This window comes from Prosopis cineraria, unplaced genomic scaffold, assembly GCF_029017545.1.
Source record: "Prosopis cineraria cultivar Desert tree isolate PC_DT_omini unplaced genomic scaffold, ASM2901754v1 PC1456, whole genome shotgun sequence".
Taxonomy (NCBI): domain Eukaryota; kingdom Viridiplantae; phylum Streptophyta; class Magnoliopsida; order Fabales; family Fabaceae; genus Prosopis; species Prosopis cineraria.
The window spans coordinates 1-21,344 of record NW_026556781.1 but is presented as its reverse complement, the minus strand read 5'-3'; the positions used below and the strand labels follow the sequence as shown (position 1 = coordinate 21,344).

The 21,344-nt window shown below is 29.4% G+C and overlaps 2 protein-coding genes across 2 annotated transcripts; both read right to left on the bottom strand.

Moving 5' to 3' along the window:
- Positions 1-7,606: 7,606 nt before the first annotated feature.
- On the bottom strand, positions 7,607-8,728 carry LOC129300158 (protein MIZU-KUSSEI 1-like). The gene has a single exon (XM_054938687.1). It carries the CDS (start codon positions 8,536-8,538, stop codon positions 7,756-7,758), a length of 783 nt encoding a protein of 260 aa, XP_054794662.1. The 5' UTR covers positions 8,539-8,728; the 3' UTR covers positions 7,607-7,755.
- A 7,957-nt stretch (positions 8,729-16,685) lies between these two features.
- Positions 16,686-17,369, bottom strand: LOC129300156 (nudix hydrolase 1-like). Its single transcript, XM_054938686.1, is given in 3 exon segments — positions 16,686-17,112; positions 17,211-17,259; positions 17,262-17,369. Coding segments are annotated over 3 exon segments (444 nt in total). The 5' UTR covers positions 17,355-17,369; the 3' UTR covers positions 16,686-16,810.
- Positions 17,370-21,344: the final 3,975 nt, after the last annotated feature.

The window sequence follows — 21,344 nt, the reverse complement described above, 5'->3', positions numbered from 1 at the left end:
AATGCAATAACAAATTATCACTTAGTATGTTAAATTTTTATTTGCTGATTGTATTGTTGTGAATATAAAAAAAAATTGTGAATATTTAAACAAAACTTATGAATCATTTATTTTTAATAAAAATAATTTAATAATTTATATAAATTTATTAATAATAAAAAATAGATTTAAAATTATAATATTTTAAGAGATTAAATTATTATTTATATATTTAAAAACATTTGTTTTCTTTTTCCCTTGCTAATACAAGTAAGACGACAAAATTTGGCAAAAGCCAATCACTTCATCCTGGGTTTTGAAGAAAGGTGAGCAATTTGATGTCTTCACGGGACCCATTTTCCAAGAGCTTTAATTTCGGTGCAACACATGCACATGGCTTAGATTAAAATAATGGTTAAGAGTTAACTGAACTCTTAAATGATGGGTTTATAAGAGTATAAAATTTTAAATTTATTTTTTATATAATATTTTCTCCATCTTAAATTATAAAATATTTTTAAAAAAAATTTAACATTTTAAAATATAAGATACTTTGATAAAAATAATATTTTATTAATGATGATTTTTTAATATTACCCTTTCCATATATTCTCTTTCTTCAATATTCTTTCATCAATAGATTATTAAATGAAAAATAGTTTTGAAAGTTTATATATTTGTTTTGAAAAAGTAAAATTATAAAATCTATTTAATGAGCTTTATTAATATGTAAAATTTTATTTAAAAATATCTAATAATTTGGGATGGAGGAAGTACTTCTTTTTAACTTTTACAAACAATACAATTTAACTCGCCGTTGATAAAAATTAACTTTAACCGTTAGTTAACTTGAAAATGATAGAAAAGGACATCAAAAATTAAAGGAAAAAACCAAGAAATTTTTTTAATCATTTTCTGTAATTTTTTTTGAGGTGCATGGCCCTTTTATGCAATTTTAGGATCATTTTTTATCATTTTTAAATTAGCTCACAATCAAAATTAACTTTTATTAATATTATAATTAAATTATAATGTTTTTAAAAGTTGAAACAGAGTATTATACAAAAATTATGTTTAAAATTTAAGACGCTCTTAAACTTATTATTTAGAAATCAATATTCTCTTTTTTTAATAGGAAAAATGATAAATGTTTTGTTTGAATTTAGAAAATAATAATATTTAAATCTAACCCTACCATATAACAACATAAAATAAAAGTCAATTGAGAGTATGTGATGTTTCGTAGCCGTGGGTGACCAAATAGAGAAAGATCGGTCCATCGAGAGTATCCAAAGGCGCACTAAGTGGCGACATATGGTTTAGCGATGGATTCTATTAGTTTTTAATTTGCCTACACCAAACGCGTGCTGCCTCACTACGCTTCCCGTCGGTACTAATTAATAACTTCAGATTTGTTCCTTTAATATTTTATTCCAGAAACGTTCATTCTTTAAGGACATGTTTGGTTTTTATTTTCAAAAATATTTTTTAAAAAAATAAAAAAACTTGTTTCAAGGAATATTTTAAATCTAATTGTCATCAAAATTGTTTCAGTTTTTATTTTAAAAAAAACATCTTAGAACTATTTTTACTTTATTTTTTGTTTTTAAAATACATTACATTTAATTATTAAAAATTAAAATTACTTTAACCAATAATTATTATAAGCAACCACTATTAACTATTGGTAACTATCACTGTTGATTAATTTTTTAATTCTAAAATTATTTTTAAATTAATACAAGAAAATAGATTGTCCTTTTGTTTTGTTTTGAAAAAAAATTAAAAATATATTACAAAATATTTTTTAAAAATAAAAAAGAGAATGAAAAACAAACAAGCCATTAGCTTTCATGGTTTTGACTTTTGAATTGGTTAAAATTCAATCATCAAACCATAATTTGACATGATGTAATTTAATCTTTATAATTTTAATTATTTAAAATATTAGTCTTTATATTTTAGAAAATAAAGCTATAAAGACTAAAGTTTTTTTTTAAGCTTCAAAACTAATGTTTGAAATTTTTGAAATTATAAAAACTAAGGTGCACTAAATTAAAGTTTAAATATAGAGTGATGTGAAATGAGGAAGGGAAGAGAGAGAAAATGAAAAGGAAAGATAAAGAGAGAAGAAGGGAGAATGCTAAAATTCTCATAAATTCCATTCAATAAACAAGAAATATTTAAGTTGATCAGATATGTCATATTATTTATAGTTTATCTAATTAAAATACTTTAAGTAATTTAAATAAAATTTTGTGTGATATTTTTTAATTAATTTTATTCTTATAACAAAATGCATATTTGATTTATTTCCTTTTTCTCTCCACTATCATTAATATTATAATTAATTTATATTTAATACAATTTAAATATCATATTTTTATTAGATAGATCACAAATGAAATGGTGCATCTAGTCTATTTAAGAATTTCTCTCAATAAATATCAAAATTTGAATACAAATAAGAATCCTAGTTTGATTTATAGAGTTTTGAAAAAAATAATTTAAATTTAAATCCTGAATCTAATTTAAATTTTAAATTAAAAGATAACACTCATAGGATGCTAATATTCTATTTTATTGATCAAGATAAATAAACATAAGATAATGATAAAATAAAATAATAAATTCTAATCCTAATAGATAGATATCCTTATAAGAGAATAATAGTTAAGTCTTAGAATTCTAAATTAATAACAATTACTCCCTCCGTTTAAAAATGCAAAATTTTTTTTGAGGAGTTAGATGTTAAAAAATATAAGACATTTTTAATCTTTTGTGGTATAATCATTATATTTTTTTAAAGTTGCTCCTATTAATAAATGACTTTATATTTATTGTAAGTGTTTAATAAGGATAAATATAAAAAGATAGAGTTAGTTTAAAAATTGATAACTATTTTATAGAGAGGTAAAATTCAGTTATAAATGCTTTACATTTTCGAACGGAAGGAGTAGGTTTTTAATAAAATTTTCTACACAATGAATAATTAATATCAATTCAAACAATTATAAAAAAAATTTCTATTACAATGTAAGAGTTGCATTTGATACTTTAATACTTATTTTCAATTAAAATCTTTTGATTTATAATTATTTAGATTGATATTTTTAATTTGTCGAGAACTTAAATGTCATTAATTTAAATTTTTGGAATCTAATTGTAATTCTCCTTGTCATTATTCAAATGTTTCCAATGGATAGCCTTAATATTTTAAATTAACTTTAATTATTTTAATTAAACCTTATCCCGTATTCCATTATTTATCAACCAAATTAAAATTAAAAAATGAGTTGTAGTAAATCAAAATTTAAAATTAAATTTTAATTAAATTAAAATTATAATAACTAAAGGCCTGCTTGGTTTTTATTTTTTTTAAAAAATAAAAAATTTCGTTTGAGTGAGTGTTTTGGATTTAAATATTTTTAAATTTTTTCTCATTTATTTTTGTTTTTTATTTTTAAAGCACATTATATTTAGTTCAACTGTTATGTATCATCTTCAGTTTTGGCTAACTATTATCATAGGCCATTATATTAACTACTAGCGGCTACCACTATTAACTTTTTGTGTAAACTTTCAAAACGTTTTCAAATTAACATAATCAAATAATTTTTTATTTTATTTTTTTGATAATAATTTAAAAAAAATGAGTTACAAAATAATTTTTAAAAGTAAAAAAATGAAAACAAAACCAAACCAACCATTGTCATGAACATCACCCACGCATTTCAGTTCGTATCCGCCGTAGTTTTTTTTTTTTTTTTTTGGGACATGGGATGGCAAGATGAATAATAAAAGTAAGAATTTTTTAATCATAAAAAAGCTTTTTTTTTTTTGTTGCCTTTAGCCTTGATTCAAAACAGGTATATACGGCCTGTTTAGTTTCTATTCTTGTTTTTTATTTTTAAGAACTATTTTGTAATATAGCTTTTAAAATTGTTTTTAAAACAAAATAAAATGAAAATGTTTGGTTATGTCAATTAAAAAATAAACTAATACTGATGATTATAGACAATTAATGGTGGTGATTAATAATAAAAATTAGTTAAGATAACTATAATTTTTAAGAATATAATGTTGTATGTTTTAAAAATAAGAAAAATAAAACGAAAATAACTTGAAATTTTTTTTTTTTTTGTTTTTAAAGACAAAAAATGAAAATAATTTTGGAAATAGCTAAATGAAAAACACCTATCTAAATAAATTTTTAATTTTTTTATTTTTAAAAATAAAAAACAGTTTTTTTTAAAAAAAAACAGGCCCATAGACTAGACTCCACTGAAAGACATACTCAATACCTGATCTTGTCTCGAATTTATTATACCAGTGCTCAATAAAAAATTTTGAAAAAAAAAAAGAACAAATAATGTTAAGACTTGAGAGTGGCGAACAATTGGGTAGTAGCCCAGCCAAATTAGATGAAGTGCATTTACCCAAACAGTGGGCCACTTGGCCCAATTGTTGATTTTCTTGTAACATAATGGGCCTCATTAATGGACAGCCCAACTCTGTCAGAAAAGGCATTGCTAGAAAGAGGTAGAGCAGGTTTGAGAATATAATACTCTTGTATTCCCTGTAAAAAAAAAAAAAAACTTGCATTCCAGAGTGATGCTCATGCGTTTGATGTGAGCGACGATGTTTATGATTCATAAATGATGTGACTTCCCACATGCTTTATGAAAAGCTGCACTATTCATGACATACATCCATTAAAAATTGCATTCTCATTAATCATTATATTCACACCAGACTGGCAAAGTCAATACTTGGAACCGGCCATACGCCTTGATCCTTGAGAAAATCGTTCAGAGTATGTTTGATTTGAGAGAAAGGAATGGAAAGGGAGGGGAGGAGAAGGGAGGTTCCCTCCCAATTTGGAGGGAGGTTTTGGAGTTGGGGTGGAGAGGCTCCCCTCCATCTAACCAAACATATTCTTATTGATACTTATAATTTTCTTTAATTTTTTATTTAGTACCTATAAGTTGAAACCCTAGAAAACTAGCTCAAAAGAAGACAGCAATAATTAAAATGCCGAATTAGACAGTTAGACTGTCAACTAAAGCCGTTAACGATTTAATTTGAATTAAAAAATTGTTTAGAGTGTTGGGCTATATTAAATTATTTTGGATTGAGAATCGGATCTAATTCTTAAAAATCAAATAGCTCAAAAAATAATCCTTTTTTATTTTTAGAAAATGATCCATTTTTTAATTATTTAATGTTTGTATCATGTGGCTTGTTAAATTATAATAAACTTAATATATTTGGGTTTATTTTAAAATTAAGTAACAATTTCATATTTATTTTTTATATTTAAATTATTATATGTAAATATAATTTTTTAAATTAATTATTACATTATTGATTTAATTATTGGTCTAATTTGATTGAATCATGTGAATTGTGAATCATTGACCTTTTCAATTCAACATCCAATTTAGTTCTGAAAACATTGATAGAAAATGAATCAATTCTTGATGGAGAATTGATGAAAGCCCACGAAATCCAATTTTTCTTTCTGTTTTTTTATCAAATACAATAACCCAAAACTATGCCATTTTGTTTTTTTTTAAAATTATCTATTGGCTGATTTTTCTTAATTTTTTTCTTGAATTGGTCAAAAACTATGTAACAACCCAAAAATTTATCTAAAAATTAATTAAGTTAATACTTGAAAAAATAATAATAAAATTTCTTCAATGAAGTCCCTAAGGACCTCTTTATCAATAATTTTTTTAATAAAAAAATTATTTTATTTTTATTAAAAATAACAAGCCCTAATCACAATTTTTATTTAAGAAATTGTAATTTTTTTCTATAAATTACAAGAATTAAATAAAAAATTATAACTTATTAAGTGTAATTTTTGTTATTGAAAAAAGCCTCAATTACAACTTTTGCTTAAGGAATAATAAATTTTTATTTTGTGAATTGTAAGAATTGAACAAGAAATCTTAATTTATCAAGTGTAATTTCTATTATTGAATAACAAGTTTTCAAAATAATAAATCTCTTTCACAACTTTTAATTGAAGAATTACAGTATTTTTTTAAAGAATTACAAGAATTGAATAAGAAATCACAAATTATCAATAATAGTAAAATATTCTTTTCAATTTAAAATTTATTGACAAAAAGTTTTCTAAGGACTTCAATAAAATTATGATATTTTAAGGAACTAGATTGTCATTTAAATAATTTGAAAAGATTTTATTATCATTTTTTAAAAAACATTTCCTCTATTAAATTTACCTACTTTACAAATAAAATATTTTAGCATTTAACAACTTTCTCATCATTTAATATGGGAAAACATGTAAAAATAAATTAAAAAATAATTGAGATATCCTATAAATAAAATCAAAATAAATACTATTTTTATCTTATAAATAAAATTAGAGAAGTACCTTGTATTAATTAATGAATTTCTATCTTAACATTCTTGAACAAAACTTTAACAAGAAAAAGAATTGAAACATGCATGGGTGAGTGTATATATATATATATATATATATTGGTATATGAGGATTTATTTAACATATATAGATAAAATAAAAGAGCAATAGTAGTTTAAAATGTTAAAAGAGAATCAGACGTTGTTCACCCACTGCATCAAGGTCGGTACCGAGAAATGCTCCAATAGTCGTAATATCTAGCTAACACTATCGCTCCCCATTTATTTCACATTTCTAGGTCTTTTATGGTTATGTCTGCTCCTACACTTCTTTATTAGCCACATTCTCACATTAAAAGTATCTTTAATTAATTAATATATAGGCTATAAATGTCTCAGTTACAGCTCGACAAGTATCAATATGCATTTTTTTAAAAATTCAAAACAATTTTCACGATGAAAATACTTCCTATGCATGTTTATCCTGTCTAAAAATTTGAAATTTTGATTCTTTTTTAATATTATATAGTAGAATATCTAATAACTGATCAATTAAATAAAACATTTGCTATTGTATCACGTGAAGATTCTTATTGACTGAGTGGATTTATGGAGCTCATGGTATCCAAATCTACCCTTTTTAATTTTTATTTTTCAGAAAGCTACTGATTGTTTTCTTCAATTAATAATGTGTAAAATATTGATAAGTTATAAAGTTTTTATTGGAACTTGGATGCACCCCATGAATGCTGATGATCCAGACCCGTTCTGTACTGCAAGGCATTACTGGGGAAGTAGGAACCAGCTCGCACTAATCAACCGTGCAAATCAAAATTAGATTCTACATATTTGATATAATTTTAGGTTTATATATCTAATAAATTATTATTTTAACAGATACATGATTTAAATAAAAATAATCTTATAATTGTCACAAGGCCAAAAAATAATTTTTATATAAAATAATTAAAAATTTTAAATTTTAAATCCAAAATATTAAATTTAATTTCAGGTAGCAGAGATCTTACGTTGGGTAGTTTGATGAGCTTGAAACCGATGTTATTAGCGTGGTTTGCATAAGTAGTGAGAGAGAGAGAGAGAGAGAGAGAGCTTTTATCTTATATTCATTATGAAGCTTAACTTTGGGCAAAACTTACTAACCACATAATATATGTATTTTCTGTTGCAAAGAAAAAGGGTTTCCTTAGTTCTGCATTCGAAATCATAATGCGTTCAAACAAGTTATATTTGTAGCTAAACAATGCGACATTACTCTAATGCACTATTAATACATAACTTGTTTAAAAATCACCATTATCGAAGGCAACAAACATTAACATCAGATTTAGAGGCAAATAATGGATCTCGCAAAGCGAATTAAACTCTGAGCAGATAAACGCTTAACTCAGGACCTGCACTTCCATCAGGGTTCATCAGATAGTATGCTTCCGAGTCCTTCGACCCAACCACCCTCTCGAACCTCGCTCTCATGTACATCACCTCTCCTTCGCCGTCCCCGGACCCACCGTACGTAGCCGGAATCACCCCGGCGCCCATCGATATCGGCTCCACCGCCTTCAGTATCTTCCACTCTTCTTCTCCACATTCCACCCGGTTCGCTTGCCCACATTTCCTTCCGTTGCAGTAGCTTCTCCAAACCGGCTCCCCCACCAGGTTCCCACTTCTGTTCTTCTTCTTCTTCTTCTTCTCCTTGTCGCATTCCAACGCGATTCGTACTGTCCCAGAAGCCATCTCTCTCACCAGCAGGCTCGTGGGTGTGGGTAGCTCGATCAGGAATGGTGGGAGCGACTTGAGGTCCTCCTGGAAGGCGATGTGAACTCGGCCTCGACGGTTGCCGAAAAGAGTGCCGACCACTCTGGTTCCGACCAGAGAGGACTGACGGCGCTGGTGGAAGGAACGGTTTCTGGTGAAGAGAGTGAGTGCGGACTTAAATCGGGAAACAGAGTGATTGTTGATCTTGCTGGGGAAGTGTTCTTGTTGGTGGCAGAAATGGTGGGAGGATAATGGAGTGACGGTGAGGACCTGTTCTTCGAGGTGGTCGTCGTCATCTTCCTGGACGAGTTTCTTGGTGAAATGGAAGTACCTTCTAGAGAAGGAGAAGGAAGAGTCGTGGGGGGATTTGGCCATTATCGTGTTCATGGGGGGGGAGGGGGAGAGAGAGAAGGACAAGGTTATGAAGGACGTTCCATGAAGGTGAAGGAGATGAAGAAATAAGTAGTGAAATGGAAGATTAATTTATTGCAATCATGGTACGGGCTTGTTGTGAGTGAGTGTGTGATATGATAAAAAGTACGTAGTGAAGGAGGAGGCAGTTTAGAGAATCAGAAAGGGAGAAGGAAGGTGAGCAGCCCCACCTACTTGTTGAGAAGATGAAAACAGTGAGATCTTGGTGTAGGTGGTGGGGTCACAGCCCACAAGATCAAAGACTTTAGTCTGCAGCTGTTACTTGTTAGAGCTGTTCCTGTTTAAAACAGCCCTACATCTAGACTCTACCATATATAGAGTTAAAAGATTATCTTTGGCTTTCATACAATGTATCCAGGTAATCAATTCATGGTGCGGTTGAATATGACCACCCTTTCAACAGAAATGCAATTTGCCTTGTTTGTTAGCATGGAATTAGGAGAAAGTGAAAATGGAACTTGAAAAAATAGGTTATTATTAGCTACAATGGATTTCATTTTTCTAGAGAATCCAAATCATCAAGATCAGTGTAACTCACTTTCATCTTCATATCCATGAACCCACCACTTCCTCCCTCACTTCTTTTATTTAAATACCTACTTTTCTTTACCTGCTAAACATGTATTAAAATTTTGTTTTTACTTCAATTCCTCTTTCTCGAACATTTCCGTAAATAACGTAACTCTTTTATATACTACCAAATAGGACAATAATTTATTACATTGTGAAGGATTAACCTTTTCGTACTCCCTCTAGACAAATCATTCAACATGATTTTTTTTTTTTGGGGGCAAATGTGGGTGGTTTTGTAGAAAACAAGTCATCTTGTGTTCATAATTATGTGAGTAGTTTTGAATCAAGAGTTAAAAGTCTATTTCTCAACGTGTGTGGTTTTTTCGCAAATCATAAAATTTGCACACGTTGGAGTTTTTTATTCTTTGCTTCAATTATTTATCTAAAATATTCTATGCAAATCATATGCAATTTGTATACATTTTGAGTTTGGGACAAAAACAATACATTTTTTTTGACAATTATTATCGTATAGTATATTGTGGCAAGACAGTGGCCACTCATATTTCTGACTAAATTTTCAAAATGAGTATAAATTGAGAGGAAACAATGGGAGAGCCGGGATTCGGTGAAGTATCATTGTCAATGAGAATGAAAATTGCGAAGAAGAGCAGGTAAAGCCACACCTACTTTTCTATCCAGCATCCATCCAATAGACCACAAATATCATTTCGACGGTTAAGATTTAATAATTTTATATTTTAAATAAATTATTATTTTTATAAATAAAAAAATTAAGTGAAGATAGTCTTATGACGGTTTCTCTGATAAAAGTAATTTTTTTATATGAAAATTTACATATTAAAATCTTTACATCTAAATCATTAAAATCGGTTCTTTGGTAAAAAAAAAAACATTAAAATCAGTTTTTAGATGACCTACTATACTTTTTTAAAACATATCCTCGTGTAATGTTTGCTACAGTGTACTGCCACTAAGAATAAGGAGAGAGGATTCAGACAAACAAATAGCAGCACTGATTGACTTGTTCCACCAAGCTGACAATGATAATTCAGATACCATGATTTTTGTAAATTGTGCTCGATTTTTATTATATTAAAAACAACCTAGGACTAGATTAAAATTTTCCTAATTTAAATGTTGCGATTACTTATGTTAGAGAGGAGCCAAGAGTGATGGTCCTAAAGAATACTAATTAATAGGACCATGGAAGTTGAAACTTGTGACTGTGGATGGTCTCCAATCTCCATCAATCTATATGGTTGTTCCATGCTATTTAATGCTTCATTTCCCATCCATTTCATTACCTGCCTCATCCCCATCTGTATTCTAGCATTCATATATGAGATATTATTTCTGTCTCAAATTATAAGATATTTTTAAAAGAATTTTTTTATTTTAAAATATAAAATATTTTGAATAGATTAATGTTTCATTAAATGCACTAATTTTAATATTATCCTTTCTCTCTCTATAATTAATTTTCATTCTTTCTATTTTCAATACATTAAATTATGGGTATTTTTGAAAGTTTATATTTTTATTTTGGAGAGATAAAGTTGTTAATTATATTTAATGAGGTTTATTAGTATATATAATTTTATCTAAAAATATTTTATAATTTGAGATGAAGGGAGTATCACATAGTAACACTCTCTTCACAATCCCATTATTTTTTTGTGAAAAAAAAAAAATCATTTCTGGCATCCCAGAAACAATTGAAAGGCTAAGGGCTGCAAAGGTGTCGGTGTGTATGGTAAAGTCAGGAAGATAAACATGCAATTGATTCAATGAGACAATTATTCCAAATAATATAGGATTGGATTTTTTTTTAATTGTTCTTGGGATCTAATTAATGGCAAGTGTTATTTAATTGTGTGGCTTTCGAGTCAGTAGCTGGGCTTCAAATAAATTACCTTTTTTTATAGATTTAGATCATCTAAAACTGAAACTATAAATTTCTGTGAAGTTTATCTTTAAATTTTTGTTATATTTTATAAAAAATAATAAAATAAGGAAAAATATTAAAAAAATGGAAAATTCATAGTTCTCAACTTCGATAATTTAGATCATATTTTCTACACAGATTCTGATTTAAATATATAAAATTGAGATGGACGTATGAAGTTATTTTATTTTTCTCAGGCATGAAAAATCTGTAATGTACAATTGTACATGTTGCTGGGAACAATGAACCAGCAGCTTGGAGATTACGGGCCTGTTTGATTTCTATTCTTATTTTTTTATTTTTAAAAACAGTTTGTAATATAGTTTTTAAAATTGTTATTCAAAACAAAATAACATGAAAATTAGCTTGGCTATGTCAATTAAAAAATTTTAAAATTAAAAATTAAATTGATAATGGTGGTTATACACAGTTAACGATGATAATTAATAATAAAAATTGATGCAAGGAAACTATAAGTTTCAATGATCAAATGTAGTATATTTTAAAGACAAGAAAAATAAAAAAAATTAACTCAAAGTTATTTCCATTTTTTATTTTTAAAAACAAAAAAATAAAAATTTTTAGGAACAATTAAATAAAAAAATAAGTATCCAAATGAAATTTAAAGTATTTCTGTTTTTAAAATAAAAACAAACAGATCTTATATGTCTGAAGAGAGGGTTTGTGTATCATGATCATCCTTTGCCAATCCAACAACATACTTATAAAGAGATGGGGTCATCTATATCGTTGTTAAAAAAGCTTTTTAGAATGCTATTTATAAGTCATTTTATAAAAATCTATGAAATCATCAATGATTTTTTATACTACTATCTCGGTATAATCAATTTTTTTTGAGCAAATAATTTTTATCTCAACGTCTCTTTAGTTTCCATCCCTACTTTAATTTTGAATCAATTGTATCATTAACAAAACAAAAATCATTTAATTATAAAAAATAGCCAGCTAGCCAGAGATCATGTGGATATCGTCATTCAGATGAACATCCTAGCTCTTCATGTTATTTTGATCATTTAATTTTTGTGTATGAACTATTTATAAAATTTTAAAAATAAAATTACCCATAGGATTTTTTTTTAATGCAACTTGACAATAGACATTTTAGCGGATGATAATTTAAGGAATGAGCTGGCTGAGAAAAATAAAATAACGAGAAATATTTGCAAATCTTTAAGGCCAGTAAACAAACCGTGAACCATCCATCTACTACTTTGTTTGTTTTATTTTTGGGCCCACAGCTACTAACTAAAAGCTCTGAGAAATGGTTTTTTTTTTTAAAAAAAGCTTAGACATTTTGAATCAAACAGACTTATTTATAATTCTAGAGATGGTTAACGGTTCGATCCAAAAGCTTGCCTCTCAAAAGTTCATACCATAGTCCGTGTGCACAAAATATTAACGTGGAATCAAATATCACTCTATTGATATGAAATTATTGGAAGTATTTTTATAAATATTCTTTGAATCCAAAACTATATATTAGCCTTGAGAACTCTTAGGACTTGACTCACCAAAACATTTTTAGAGTGACAAATAATAGAAGGGTAATTTACACTCTAACTGTTACATTTTCCCTCCATTCAAAAAAATAAAATATTTTTTAAGGAGTTAAATATTTAAAAATATAAGATATTTTTAATTTTTGAAAATGTAATAATTATTTTTTTAAAAGTGCCTCTATTAATAAATAACTTTATATTTATTGTAGGATGTTTAATAGGAGTAAATATGAAAAAAAATGTGATCATTTTAAAAGTAAGTAATTACTTTATTAAAAAATGAGATTCGATTAAATATATTTTATATTTTTTAACAGAGGAAAAAAGTTAGGGAATAGTCTTTTGTCTAGTTTTTTGGTAAAAAAATTAAAATATCTTCTTCCATAATGTACAAAGCCACTAAAACTGTTGCCTACCACAACGAACCTGTGACGTGCATAGGAGGATGATAGGAAGCAATTTTTCAGTGTTCTATAAGCCTGCCTATTTTTTAATTTAAAAAAGGAATTATATATAATCAGCACTTAAACCATCACCAAGCATAGTAAATGACCAGGGGGTTTTATGAGGTCTGGATTGAAGATGAAATTGTTTCTCCAATTCCAAAGCTTCCAAATTGTCACACCCCATATCAGAGACTCCAGTTTGGTGCAAATCAGAACCAAGTGTCAAACCAATCATTCAAAGATGCCGTATAGAACTGAGCATATATATGATACCTGGGATTGATTAAGCAAGTGATGCCATATGTTGCCGAGCATAGACGCAATCCCTTAAGATGTGTCGACATGGAGGACTGTGGACTGCCGTCTGCTTCTCCGTTGATTTGTCGTAAACCACATAAACACTTCGATTCTCTCAGCATACCTCTCCACTCTTCCACATGGCTTTGAACAAAGTATGCAGTCTTAACCCAGAAACTACCTTTCCGATTGGCTTTCCATGTCATGATATCATAACTAGCACTTGCCTGGGTGTGGAATAGTGAACCACATTCATAAAAAAAAAATGAGCAATTTAATTCTTGGGGTGTGAAATTATGAATCATAAAATTTTTAAAGGATATGATGATTTTCACATTATAATATATATTAATAAGTTTTATTATGTTTAATATGAGAATAAAAGATGATTTAATTTATTTTTATGTTATTTTTTTAATACATTCATTTCATTTGCTTCTAATAACCAAACGTGACCTGAATATCAAGTGGTCTATTTTGTTGGTGATAGAGTATGTAACAAAGTGAATGGATGGAGTCAAAATTCCTCTCACAAGCGGGACGCAAGACCTTAATCAAAGATGTGATTATGCTGTTTCTACCTTTTACATGTTGTGATTTAAATTCCGGGTGCAGACTTCTAAAGAACTAAACAGCCTTATCTCCAACTTTTGGTGGGAGGGCTCTGTTGCTGGTAATAAAATTCACTGGTTAGCTTGGAAAAATATGATTGTCCCAAAGGAGGAGGGAGGTATGGGATTTAAAGACTTTATATAGGAATTGATTTCAGTGCTCATCACCATGATTTATCCAGATTTGACCTGAATAGTCCAAATTTGAAGTACTATTATATATTTTATTTTATATTTATTAAAATTTATAATTTTTTATTTTTACTTGACCTAGATTTAATTTGAAAGGCCCAATTAATATTAAATTTTTATAACTAATATATATTGATTATCTAAATGTACTTTGCATAGTTCAAATTTAATCCGATATTAATTTGAATTGTGCAGAGTACATTTAGATAATTAATGTACATCAATTATAAAACTTTTAATATTAAATTAGGCCCTTCAAATTAAATCTAGATCATATTAAAAATAAAAAATTTATTAAAATTATTTTATAATTTTTATTTTAATAAATATAAAATATAATAAAACTTTAAATCTGAACTGTTAGATCAAAATTTGGATGATCCAAATTTCATCATAGTGATGCATTGAGCAATGAAACCAATTCCCTTTATATGCTACAAACAATCTCTACTAGTTAAAATAGGATGGAGGCTTATTCAAAATCCCAATGAGTTTTGGGCACAAGTATTAAAAAGGGATCTATTTTCCTAAGCATCACGTCCTTGACGCTAGAAAAGTGTCTCATGCTTCATGGTGTTGGTCTTGTTTAATTGATGGGCGGAACTTCTTGAAACCTAATATGTGTTGGCAAATTGGAGATGGCCTGTCTGTTTGAATTTGGAAGGATAGGTGGATTGCCACCATTCCCTTTAATCGTCCTCTCTACTAATGATCAAGCAACGGCCAAATCCAATACTACAGCTTCTACACTGATTGTTAACTAACAATGGATGCTTGATGGATTGCGAAATCTAGTTGATGATCAATCTTTATCGGCAATCCTTCATATACCTCTAGCGGCCCAATTGTCTTGTGATGAAGTGTTCTGGAGCTTGGCACGCAATGGGCAATACACTGTTAAATGTGGGTACACTTATGCTGTTTCAGGACCTGTTTGGAAAAAGGTATGGAAAATTAAGACCATTCTCTACATTGCTCCTTTTTTTTTTTTTTTTTATGCGTGTCTTGTCTATGGCTCTTGCTACTAATGAAGCCTTAGTCTATTGTCAAAGAAGGCTTAATAAGCTTTGTCCAATATGGGAAGTTGATATTGAAACTATCGATCACCTCCTTTTCTTTTGTCGCTGGATGCATTGTGTTTGGCTTAGTAGTGGCCTCACATTGAAAACTAACCTTGTGCATGAGAATTTTGGGATTGGTGGGCTGATATTATTTCTGGAAATGGGGTTATTAAGTTGTATGATGTGGCCTTTATTTGTTAGATTTTATGGCTCATTTGGAAGGCTTGAAATGATTAAATCTTCAATTATTTAGATGTTAATCCACGTTTAGTGATTGAGAATACAAAGACAAGCGTCGATGAGTATTGGAATGCTTGTGGTTTTGTCTCTGATGCTGCCCCCATTAATATTGAACCTTCTCGTTAATGCTTACGGAGACTTCCTCCAGCTGGGTTCTGGAAGATTAATTGTCTCTAATCCTTGTGCTTTTCGTTGTTTATATTAGTGTTTTGAAATATAAAGATAATAAATCTTTTAGTCTCTTAAATTTGACATAAATATCAATTTGGTTACTCAAATTTCATTTTTATTTATTTGGCCCTTTAAATTTGCTTGGCCTTTCTATTTGTTCCTTGTTATTTAAAAAGAAAGTATAACTCTATTAAAACCTACTATCATGAATAATAAAATATTAATAGCAACTATGTAAATAAATTAGTGAAAAAAACATAATTATTTTGATAGAAAAAACAGAATGAGAAAATTTCAACAAATAAAAAAAATCCAATATAAGAGAGTAGTTTAATAAAGGATTAATTTATTTTCATTTATTACATATACAAGTCAAATGATAGCATTCTTTAAACATTATATTAATTTAAAAGTTATTTTGTTTTTTAAAATTTAAGACACTAACACGATAATTTAAAAAAAAATAAAAAAAATATTAATTAATAAAAAGTAAACTCGAGTAAATTAATCGATAGATGAAACAGATTTTTTTTTTTACCAAAGATAGATGAAACAGATTTAAAAAATTAAAAATTTTGTCATCCCAAATATTATTTTAGTGATAATTCCCACTAAACTTCATGCTACAGGATCACATGCTACTCATGCAAAACATGAGCCATGGTCCCCTAAAGTCATGACTTCAAGAGTTCAAGTTTCTAATAAATATTATTGTACCAAAAAAAAAAAGGCTTTTAATAACATTGCAGGCCTCCAGTGTCATTCATAAATCACTTTCAGTTATTTTATTAAGAAAAGATAATTAAATTACTAATTTTGTTTGATTTTTTTTTTTTGCTTCTATCGTTACTTAATTAAAAAATTTTAAATTTATATTATATTATCTTTTATTATTAATAAATTTCAATAAAAATAACATTAAAAAACATGATTAATATTTTATAATATGTCTTATACTAAAGATAAAAAATATTTTTAAAATGTGTCTTTAGAGAAAATAAAAACTGAGGAGGAGGGAACATAAATTTGATGGTGTCACTAAGGAAATGAACAATGAGAAGGCTTCATGGAACCAAAAAACCAAATCAAAATATGCAAAAATTCTTCGTTGACACCATCAAGTAAGGCAATTAGCAGTTAGGTCTTTGGAAACAGAGAAATGAAAGATAACCCAGTGATTCCCATCAATAACGCTAACAGGGAAAAATCAGGGAAAGAGGAGAAAGGGCTTGAAGCCTTCACTGACCAATTTTTCCAATGGCCCAAACAGTGGTTTCGGAAGATTCTCCCATTCGTACCAGTCCCATCCCTCACACTTGTTTGGCTCCATGTTCTTCGGCTCTTCCTCTGCATTCGCCGGTTCGGCTCGCATGAAGATGGTGACGAAGTGGCACGGCTTTGGATCCTCCAGCAGTATGTTGTTCGTCACTGTTAGAAACTCCGTTTTCGCTATCTCCATTCCCGTTTCCTCTTTCACTTCTCTGATTGCACATTCCTCGAAGCTCTCGCCTGAAAATAAACCCAGAAAAGGGGAATTTCAAATGTCCCGAGAGCCAACAGGTGAAATAACCAAAAGAGGTTGAAAGACGGGTAAAAGATGATGTGACCAAATTCGAGGTGACCACCGGGCAGAGCAAAAGTGGAGTTGCCGACAGTGGTGAGAGCCGCCGGCCTAAGAGCACGGATGTGCCCTTCAGGATGAACACCCCCACACCCACCGCCGGCAGGGGCGACGCTTCCGGTTTCTCCATCTTGTTGAAGCTCTCGATCACTGTGTGCAGTGCAATCCGCTGGAGAAGCGACGATTTATTCTTGGCTATCACTGTGACTGTGACTCATGGCCACGGCGTCGTTTAGAAGAATGAACGCGAATATTTGGTTATCACTGTACTGTCAATATCATGTAGAACAAAATACAATGGTAAGTTCCAATACAATTATTATTTTTATTATTAGTCTTTATAATATTTTTGATTAAAAGACAAAAATGTCTTGAAATAATTTTTTTAAAAATGTCTGGCATCTTAATTTTTTTTAAATATTTTTTGCCTTAAAAATTAAAAAAAAATATTTTTATCCCATCATAAAAATTACAAACATGACCATTAAATTGAAATTTAATTAAGGATGTTTTTATAGTTTTTTCCTTCTTCCTTTTGCATTTAGTGTCCGATTTTGTTATTCGATGAATTATTTAACTTTTTTTCTTTAAACGAATGAAAACGAAGATTGAAAAATATGAAAACAAATGAGGGCAAAAATAAAATATCTTGGTCAAAACTTCAATTAATAGCCAACATTTTTTATTTTTAATAGTGAGATAAAAAAGTTTTGTTTTTGAAACTTTCAAGACAAAAATGTTTCAAAAATAAGTTTAGGATGTCAAATGCTCTCGAAAAAAAACTTTCAAATATTATTATTATTTAACCTTAATAATTTTTCGTTGTTCATAATTCTTAAATTTTATTTGTTTGGAATAAGATGTCCTATTGAATTTCCAATAACCTCAACAATCCCATATAAGTTCAGTGGTAATCCAATAACATTGAAGAACCTAACATCTAGCTTGGAGCATATATTGTAAACTTGAAGTGGATAGGAAAAGTAGAACAGATCAAAGTAGTTACCAAAGTATTTATATGAACTTTTCCTTCAAGACTCCATTGTTTTTTTGGGCCAACTTAAAGACTCCATTTTTGATTTATTAGAGATTGAGGCTTAGTGGGATGTATCCTCCTCCTATCAACAAGACTACTTCGTTAGGCCTAAAAAAAAAATTATAATACTTCTGTTGTATGTATGTTATGTGTATAATTGATAATTATATTATTTTATATATGTGTGTGATAAAATGTATTTTATATTTTACCGCAGATCAAAGAGAATACAAAATATTAGTTGTTTTCCCAATTTAAAAAAACTTTAGTGGATTCCAATATAACTTTAATTGTTGGGTTGAACTCATTATCTATTAAAAAAAGAATGGTGAAATTCATAATTTTCTAATTTTTATTATATCACTCTATTTTAATTCTCTTTAAGAGTCTCACTTTTTTTTTTTCCTTGCATTATCCATTGATATCATAAGTTTGAATTATACAAGATGGAGTAGAAGCACTTCATCAACAACAATTATCATCTCCCTTATGAATTGATTTAACCTTTCATCTCTTTGTATCTATATAATAATAGATATTTTGCGTTTGAAAAGGACAACTATACATGTTAGGCTCTACTGAAAATTTTGCCTTAAACCTCAAAATTTCTTCACATGACTCTAGTTTAATTTAATGGAAGAGAGTTGAGGTGATTATAGCGATTTTAGTAACCCCTCCAAATCTCTCAATCCAAAGGGAATGGAAATTCATTGTTTTAACCTCACAAGGAAAAGAAGTAGCCTCTAACAAACCAAGTTTGGTTTGAGGTGGTTAGAGGGAAAGGTGTAACACAACTAAATTTTTTTTAAAAATAATTTAACTCAACCATAGTTGGTTACAGTCACTTAACACATTTTTATATCAATAATTTCAATATAAAATATTTTATAATTGGCTTCAACTCACACAATATAACATTTCAGATAAATTTTTACCTCCCACATGCCATTAGGCTAAATCACATTTGTTCATCCTTATACTCCCAACAAGTAAATTAAATCACATTTGTCCATCCTTATCCCATCACTCCAACAAGTAAAATAAGCAATTTAGTTAATTTTCAACACAAGCCAGTTATTTGGCCTTATAATCATGCCTTTCAAACTATTTCTATTTTTGGTACACTTTGGATGACTGTAATTTTAATATTTGGTTTACTTTGGATTAGTTAAAATGCATGATTATGAGACCAAATAACTGGCTTGTTTTGAAAATTGACTAAATTAGTTATTTACTTGTTGGGAGTATAAGGATGAACAAATGTGATTTAGCCTAATGGCATATGGGAGGTAAAAATTTAACTGAAATGTTTGTATTGTGCGAGTTGAAGCCAATTATAAAATATTTTATATTAAAATTATTGATATAAAATGTGTTGGGTGGCTGTAACCCAACTATGGTTGAGTTAAATTATTTTAAAAAAAATTTAGTGTGTTACAAATTTTGGTATCAAAGCTACATGTTTCAAGATTCTTATAAATTATGAAATTGTTATACATTAACCTAATTTATTGACAATATACATTATTAAATCATAATGCTTCATTATTTTTTCTTGTCTTGAGATTAGTATTGACTTAATTATGTGACTTTCATCCTTTAGGAAGGGGAGAGATGGTGTCCAAAATTAGGAGAGGTGGCGAAATTACCGGTGATTTTATAGAGCCAATAGGAAATGACATACCTTTACTGCCATAATCGGAGCCCATACAACAATAAATGGGGCAGGGCGAGCCCATACAGTCACAACTAAGGTAGGATGAGCCAACTATGAGGCAAATGATGATCTACTGCACTGCAAAATCTTAGTGACCACATAAAGAGGCAAGAAGAAGAGTTGGCCGCTTTAAGACAATATAAGGAGAATGCCAACCGAGAGGGAAATGGCCAACAAAAAGGAAGCCGTATCAATGTATACAATGTGAGCCAATCTACTGATAAAAGGCTCACCTTCCTATTCTCACCATGAGACTAGTTCGAAGAATGTGAGTCTCCATTCTGAGCAACAGACATCCATGATCACAAAGATCTGGAGTACTTTTTGTAAGTTAATCCTCCCTACTTTCGATGGAAATCTTAAGCCAGTGGTGGTTGAAGAATGGATAGATTAATTGGAGAGTATTTTTTGTATGGTGTGTGCACTTCTAATCAGAAGGTTTAGCTGGCAATATTCCTGTTATAGAAGAGTGCTAAGAAGTGGTGGGAAACATCAGGACCAAAGGATGATTCCTCTCTTACTGGGAAGATTTTAAAGCCATATTGTTCGAGACTTATTTTCCTACTGCATTAAGAGCAGAAAAGGAGGCTGAGTTTCATGCATTCCATTAGGGTATTAGATGAGGATGAATTTATTGAACAATTCTCAAAATTATCTAAATACTCCACTTACCTCCAGAAACATGAAGACACGGAGTGGATGGTTGAGCGATTACTAGAGAAGGTGAGGCCTGATCTAAGGGAACAGTTAGCCCTTTTTGATCAAGACATTTAGTGAGATGTGGCAATAAGTTTTGGATAGTCTCTCGAAGGAAGAGAGAGGCTAGATTAGAAGCTGATAGAGAGAGGAGGAAGAACTCATCGGAAGCCCCCTATCCATACTAGACCATTGGTGGAGTAGAGAAGAGGAGCAACCAAGTTTTTGGAGACTTAGAAATCAAAGAAGAAGGGCTACTACCATAAGGGTCAAAAGACCACCATAGACCTCATTTGTTTGTCTTTGTCTAAGATTGATGTTATTGTGGGGATGGATTGGTTGTCTACAAATGAAGCTGTACTTAATTGTCAGAAAAAGAGTGTGTCACTCTCAGCTCTTACTGTAACCCCTGTAGAGTCCTAAAGTCCTATGCTGTTGTCCTGCAGCTCAAGTAGAACAGTGTATAGAAAGGGCTGTTCAAGCTTTTATGATTTTCTTCTCAATCAAGGCAGAGATTGAAGACGGTGTAGATCAGATTCCAGTAGTGAGAGAATTCCCTAACGTCTTTCCTACTGAAGTGATCGGTTTGCCTCCAGAACGAGAGGTTGAGTTCTTGATTGAGCTCGTACCTGGTACAGAGCCTATTTCTAAGGCACCTTATAGGATGTCCC